This window comes from Mirounga leonina, unplaced genomic scaffold (genome assembly GCF_011800145.1).
Source record: "Mirounga leonina isolate KUSES-001 unplaced genomic scaffold, KU_Mleo_1.0 Mir_95, whole genome shotgun sequence".
Lineage (NCBI taxonomy): Eukaryota > Metazoa > Chordata > Mammalia > Carnivora > Phocidae > Mirounga > Mirounga leonina.
This window is the reverse complement of record NW_023270865.1, coordinates 2,446,826-2,454,124: the sequence shown is the minus strand read 5'-3', so window position 1 is coordinate 2,454,124 and position 7,299 is coordinate 2,446,826. Positions and strand designations below refer to the sequence as shown.

Sequence of the window (7,299 nt, the reverse complement as noted above, 5' to 3'; positions counted from 1 at the left end):
GGCGGCGGCGGCCGCAGCCGCGGCCAGGACCCCCGGGCGCTCGCCGCCGTAGGCGCCGGGCCCCGCGGCGCTCAGGTACTGCGGGTAGCCCAGCTGCGGGAAGGACATGTCCGCGGCGCGGCGGCGGCGCGGCGGCGGGCGAGTATTAAAGGGGCGGGGGCGGGGGCGGGGGCGGGGGGACGGGCGGCAGGCCGGGCGCGCTCGGGCCGGCCCGCGGGCGGGGCCCGGTGGCTGCTGCTCGGCCCGGGGCTCGCTGGCGCCCGGCTCCCGGCTGCGCCCGGCTCCGCGATCCGCGCCGACTGCGGCGGCCGCCCTCCGCTCGCGCGGCGAGGCTTCCCGACTCGATTTGAAGTTGATGCTTTGATTGGCATCCCCTTGAGCGCCGGCCCCGCCCCCGGCCCCCCGCCCGCCCCCTCCCTGCCTCCCGCCCCGCCCGGCGAGCACGTGGTGCTCCGCGCCGGCCGGGCCACCTCCGCCTGCTGTGGGCGCGCGCGCGGCCCGGCGCACCCGGCGGCCGCGGGCTCCTTGCCGCGCTCCCGCGGCTGTCTGACGACCCGTCGACGCCGGCTTTCGGCGGCCGGACCCGGGGCTGGCTGTTTCCGAGCCGAGGCGGGTCTGCCCCTTCAGGAAAACATCTCGGCGCCTGTCTCCCCGCCCTGGGGGCGGCGGGGCCGGCGCTGGGGCGGTGACAGCCGGCCGGAAGGGCCTCTCCGCCGCGGTCGGCGCTGCCTCGGCCTCCCCAGACGCCTTTGGCAGAAGCGCACCCGGCGGCCCGGGTGCGGCGCGGAACCTGGCGTGGTGACACGCTGACGCGGGCGCGCCGTCTGCGGGGCCCCCACTGGGCAGGAACTGGCCACCTGGCAGTGACCGGCCTCGCTGCACGCGGGTAGGCGGGAAGCCGCAGAGCTCTGCGGGCTTTTCTATCGTGAAAACTTTGAGAAGGGGCAGCTGAGAAGCCACTTCAAGGGGAAAGCGGACGCAGTCCACAGCGACAGGTTCCTGGAGATGGGGGTGGGACCTTTTCTTTGCTGGAACATCACCGCTGCAGCGCGAGGGAAACGTTCAGCCCCCACCGCGGCGATGGGAGAAGCTAAGTGTGGCTTGGGGAGCCCCTCCTCTGTCTGCTAGGTGTGCACACTCAGGAAGTAAACTTGCGTGGAGAGCGCCCGCCCAAGGCGACGCTGCGACCAGCCTGGGAACAGGGCGTTCCTCTTCTCCTTCCCTCTCTCTTCTCCATCCTCAGCTGGCCGGAAGAGCAAGCGGACACTGCCATGACCCCACGCTCTGGTGGGGAGGTCCAGATGCCTCCTCGCCTCCCTGTGCATGGGACATCTCTAGGGCAGGCCGCTTCTGCCATACACTGGCCAGCTTGTTCCTGGCGGATGGGGGAGGGAGTGGGCCCAGGTTACCTGCCCAGGTTCCTGGGGCCACTTTTCCTCCTATCTCCTACTAAGCAGCCAGTGCCTGGCTTGCACTCCCTGCACACTGGACCCTGCAGGTATTTCACCCGCGCACTCAGCTGTCAGCCTTGGTTTGGCCAGTTAGGTCCCCGGAGCGGAGGCTGGCCTCTGGGCCCAGTCCTCAGCATGCTGTGCTGCTGGTGACCTGGGCCACCCGCACACTGGACCCTGACCTGTCCCGCAACCCCTAGTTCTCCTCCAATCTCCTGGATCATGGAGGCCCAGTGACTCTTGAACCATCAGGAAGGCTCTCATTTCCCCATTTTTGGGGCCTGAGGACAGACAGGGAGTCACTGCCTATAATTAGCAACAATAACTCCATAATAGTAATTACTAATTACCAGCTCCATAATCAGGCTTTTATTTCTCTGCTCAGTCAGGTTTTCTTCCTGTTCATGCTGCCCCTTCACTCTTTCCCCTACCCCCGCCCCACCTCCACTAACTAGCCCTTGCTCACTCTATAAACCTCCTGCAACTATCTGGACACCTTTCCTGCTTTGACACAGATTCTGGGGTGCTGGAGGTGAGCACTAACCACTCCCAATCCTGGAAGTCATTAAAGGGAAGCTTCCTCCTGCCCCCCTCTCACCGCCCACCATCTCCCTGGCTGCCAAACCCCTCTCTCCTACCCCCCAAACAAACCAGTGGGCCAGTCCCACCGCTGTCCTGTTTAGCAAACTTCAGTGTCACATTTCAGGGTGACAGGTAAAGACAGGTGAGATAAGCCCTCTTCCATGACCTGGAGAGCAAGTGGAATGTAAGCCCAGAGAAACTTGTCAGTGTCGGGATTCAGCCACATGGATCGATCCTCCTTCCCACTCTCCACCTGCAGCCTGCAGCCCATTTCAGTGGTACTGTAGCGATCAGAACCTGAGGGTGGTGGATGTGGGCAGCAGATTTTGTCCTTACCTCCCCCCACAGTCACCTGCTGTGCCCTGCCTATATCACCTGCACTTGGGTTATGACAAGATAGAAGGTTCTAGAAGACATCAGGGAGGTGAAGGAGAAGGGCCCTCCTGAAAACCACGTCTGAGGATTCCACTGTAGTGGGAGAATTGGCTCTAGAAAAGCCTGTGGACTTCTGCCAGGAAGCCCTGGAAAGGTGCCTTAGTTCTGACTGTGACCATTCTCTGCCCAAGGCCAGGGCTGGATCCCAGCAGAGCCTGGGTGTACCCCCTGGCTCACCTCCTCCCTTAATTCTCCTTGAGCTTTACCCAAAATTTTGCATGAAGAAAACTAGGAAGCCACCTGCCAAAAAAAAAAAGGAGCGGGGGAAGGAAACTGCCTCCAAACCATCCCACTGGAGAGGAGGAGGAAAAGAGAAGGATCCAGAACTTCCTGGCTCAGTGTCCCCATGGAGAAGATCATCCCACCAACCCTCTAATCCTTGTTAGCATCAAATAGTTAATGGGGCTGAGGAAGGAAAACCCAGGGTGCCTGAGCCTGGACCTTGGGCCTCACTTGAACATTTGCTTAAGGGGAATCCAGAACTTTCCCCAAAGAAGATGGCCCAGCTCACTTGCTCAGCCATTCTGAGGCCCTGGTCATCCCTCTGATGGCAGAGAAGCGGGGACAAATAGGAGGGCCAGGCAGGGTCCTTTTTGGGCTCAGTGGCACTGGCTGGGGACAAGCTGTGGGGTTCTACCAGCCCACAGCCATGCTGCTCTGGATCCACAAGCCAGGAGAAACCACCTTCACAGACCCTCAGCCACTGTCTCCACCTGGCAAGGGGTGGTAGGAAGGCCCCATCACTAGTCAGGAGGCCTCAGGAGTGGGGTGGAGTGGGAAGGGGGCAGGGGGTTGGGGGAGCCCCTCCCCCTTCCTTGTGGTGGGCCAACCAAGGTCCCAGAGCCAGAGGCAGGACTGCGGACCAGCCATACAAAGCCAGTCTAGGGGTCGCTGCATGGCTGAATCAGAGCTCCAAGTGGTCTGTGTTCTGTCTCAGGTTGGGGAGGGAGAGCAAGGATGCCCACTCAGGGACCCAAGACAGTTGGACCAGGTCATGGGTGCAACCAGGCAGAGCTGGGCAGTGGTGGTTGGTCCGGGCCTTGTGACTGGAAAGCCCGGACCCTCGGCATCCCTGGCTAGGACCTGGGCTTCCGGTGCCCCGGTGGTTGGGCAGGGCACCTGAGTGCAGTGCAGGAGAAGTTGGGGAGGAAGGTCCTGAGACCCTGGGTGTGTATTGGCAGAGGGAGGGCGGAGAGTTGGTGAAAATATGATTTGGGACCAACTTGACTTTTAAGCAGGTTTCAAGACCTGATGGAAAGTTTACTTGCTGGTTGTCATTAGGTGGGGGGTAGTTTTCTAAATTGGAGGGAAGTGTTACCCCAGCTCCGAAAAAGATCCTGTGCCTTTTTTTCTCCCCAGCCCTCAGTAATGGTTAGTCTCCACCAAGCTCCCTATCCACCCCCGTTATATTTACTTAAGAATAAGATTAAACAAACCAAAAAGCATGCCCATTTACAATTTTATTTCTTCTGAAAGAATTCTCCACTGATTTTGAGGCTCCACAGACCTGGGTCCCTGAAGAAGAGGAGGAGGCTCATTGGAAACCGCCCCACTCCCAGGAGCCATCCTGGGGACCTGTCTTTGGCGCCAAGGACAGGACAACGGAGACCTGTGTCAAGGATGCTGCGGGCGGCGCCACAGCCTCTTCCGCAGTCTTTCAAGATGGCCATTCCTTCCTATGCAGATGGCGGGGCAGCCACGAAGCTCAGCAGCCCAGTGGCGGGGCTTGGTGGCCTGACCTGGCCCGCGCCCCCGACCCAGGCCCTGCCCTCCGCCCAGATGCGCGCCTCCTGATTTATGAGTCTTGTTAAATACTCATTAGACTTTGCACCTTTCTCCAGCAGGACCCAGGACAGCGAGGCGAGTGCCAGGCAGTCCCAGGAGGATGGCCGAGAAGAGCGCATGAGCGCGGGGCGGTAACTGGTGCCCTCGGGCGCCGGGCCAAGAAGGGAGCCTGGCTGGCCGCGGTGATTCCCCCACCCCTGGGTGCCGGGCATGCGCCCTCCTGCGAGAAGCCGGGGCCCGCGCGGGGGACCCAGAGCAGCACCCATGAGCGCCTTGAAAACGCGGGCCTTCGGACCCCGGGGCGAGACGGGCGCGCCGCGGAGGGGCCGCGGAGGGACCAGAGTGGGACCGGCGAGAGGCGCTGCCAAGAGACCCCAGGAAAATCCCTGGAGGAAAACGCCCAGAAGCGAAGGACCAGGGGCGCGGGACGTTGGAAGCTCGGGCGGTGCCCGCCAGCCGGCAAAGCTGAGCAGGTGCCTGGGTGCAGTGGGGGCTTGGTTCCTGGACTGTGGCTGGAGGGGGAAGCGCGGCCCTGGCGCGCTGCGCGGAGGCTCCGGAACCGGCAGGAGTTTCCCACCACCGCAAGGTAGAAAAATGGACCGCCATCACCTGGCCTGGAGTGCCGCGATGTCGCCGTCCCCGAGTGTAGGAGGAAGTGAATTACATGCGTGTGCACACACGTAAATATTTTATAAACCTCCCCTTAATTAACCAAATCATTTCCATTGTGCCTCCAATGTGATCAACAGCGATGGTGTGAGGGTTTTCAGGGTTTATAATTTGATGTCACCAGACGGTTGCTCGGGGGCAGGGGTACTGTCGCCACGCCAGCTGTGCTCGTATTTATTTGTTTTTCTACAGTGTTCCTGTAGGGCTCCATTATGCAGGTTTTAATTAGTTTGTGTTTGTATTTCACCCATCCCAAATCAATGCCATCCCGGAGCGAGGCGATGTAAATTCTCACAGTACAGATGTAGCTGCCTGCTCCGGAGCCCTAGGAAACGCGTGTCTGACACAGGAACGCGGGGCCGCCACGCAGCCCACTGTCGGCTCTCCGCAGCCGAAGCGCGCAGATCCAAACCAGCGGGCACTTCTGCGACCCCGTGAGCGCAGTCCTGGCTGCAGATCCCAATGCCCTTAGCGGGAGCCGGGCCACACATGGCCTGGGGGACAAAGTGACTTTTCATTGTGCCCGAGTCCTGTGGTCCTGGCTGCTCCGCTGGCCTCTGGCGCGCGTCCTGCTCGGGGCCTGGTGGGCGCGCCAGGCGCCGGGGTGAGCGCGCGCAGGAAACCGAGCTCCGGAGAAGACCGCTGGGGCTTCCTGCCGGGTTCGGAGCAGTCCCGGAACCCAACCCCGAACTGACAGCCTGAATTTCTGGCATCTCTGGGCATGAGAACCGCCCCTGCCCCCTCCCCCCCCCCGCCAACCCCCCCGCCCTGCTGTGTTGGCTGTCTCTTCCTTCTTGAAATGACCTCTGTGGAGTGCCTGTAAATCTATCCCTCCAGCCACAGGGGAATTCGTTTAAAGCTTTCTTTTTTGTCAGGAATAAGAGATTGTTCATCTTTAACTAGACCACATAGAAATTATGATTCAACAGCAGTGTGTATTTAATTAGAGTAATCTCACTTGAATTGAATTACTTAATGAATTATTTGTTTAAAAGGTAGAACGTCTTGTTTGCCAAGTACGGTGCAGACCTCTGATAAGAACTTCTGTTATAAGGACATTACAGCTTAAAAGCAGTCATGTGTTAAGGTTTATATTTTAACTCCTTGAGTATGTAACTGTTAACTGTTTATGTACTACTTAGACAAAATCTCTGATATTTATGGGTGCAGAGAGGGTGCACAGAAGTTCCGTTCTGTTCTGTGCGCATGTCCCTTTGGAAATTAGCATCCTCTAACTTTTGTCATTTAATCTATTTTTAAACTTAAGCGCATTTCACTTTTGGTAGGCAGTTTCCTTTTTTCTACTACAAGATGATGGCTGTCTATTAGAGGACTCATTTCATTAGTATCTGTGATGAAGTGGCCCATCCTTCAGGAAAACTCCTGCCCTGCTCCTCTGGGTCCCTGAGGCATCCACCCTAGTGGCAGGAAGACTTTCTGGGTTTATTGATCTTCATGGGATTGGAAGCTACCAAGGCCCATTCTTCGACCTTAACCCTTCATTCCTAAACTGTGGAAGGCTTTCATTTCCTCTTGTTTTCCAAAAGCAAGAGCAAATGACTCCAAGCCATGCCATCCTTTCTGGGAGGCTCTGAAGTGGACTTGTCTCTAGGTGATGCTAACAACTGGCACAGCTAATGCAAAGTTCATAACCACGGCCACAGGAGGAGGGTGATCTGCGGGAAGTCTGACGGGATTTCTGTGTTTTTTGTGGTTAGGTTGCTGCAGAAGCAGACCGTTTCTTTTCCTCCTCTAACCCGCATGATGGACAGAGCCCTCTATTCTGGCATGGTGAAATTTCAGCAGAGAAATGCATGTATTGGGTGAGGAAGGTGGCAGGAAACATTTCACCCTCTCAGTGGAGAGAAAATAGGAAGTAGGAACACCTTAAATCCACTGGATCGAATTCCACTGTCATTTTCATTAATATTTCATTAATCAAATAAGTTACTTTAATTGCAGGTTTGGGCACTATAGTCACATAAATATTAAATATTATCAGTATAGTGTCCAACAAAGTAGGACTGAGCTTCTAAGAAAAGTACAATGCTTTGATAAGAATGATTAGCTTTTTGTTTCTTTTCAGAATCCCTGACATTTATCATAGTTGTACATTTTGCAGGTGGTGGTCTTACAACCAACAGTGGTTAAGTTATCATGTAAACTTAATCACATTCAATTATGGCTACAGGAGCACCTTTCTTCCAAAGAACCAGATCTACATGAATACATATTTTAAACTATTTATGAATTTACTTCACACATTCTTCCAAATAACAACTGACAGTAACAACCAGAGAGGACATGAGATAATAACTCAGGAATGAGAATACATTTCTCAGATCTGAACAGATCCAAAGACGATTTGCTAGGAAAA

General features: G+C 56.9%; 1 protein-coding gene and 1 long non-coding RNA gene across 2 annotated transcripts in view; one reads left to right on the top strand and one right to left on the bottom strand.

Annotated features, from left to right (window-relative positions):
• Positions 1-150, bottom strand: part of IRX1 (iroquois homeobox 1) — a 5,453-nt gene extending 5,303 nt beyond the window's left edge. Inside the window, exon 1 of the mRNA XM_034998793.1 lies at positions 4-150. Coding sequence (XP_034854684.1) covers positions 4-108 — 105 coding nt within the window. The 5' untranslated portion in view covers positions 109-150. The remainder of the gene's footprint in view (positions 1-3) is intronic.
• A 354-nt stretch (positions 151-504) lies between these two features.
• LOC118006234 lies at positions 505-5,996 on the top strand. Its single transcript, XR_004678005.1, has 2 exons — positions 505-886; positions 3,945-5,996. It is a non-coding gene; the product is annotated as an uncharacterized LOC118006234 (long non-coding RNA).
• The last annotated feature ends 1,303 nt before the right edge of the window (positions 5,997-7,299 follow it).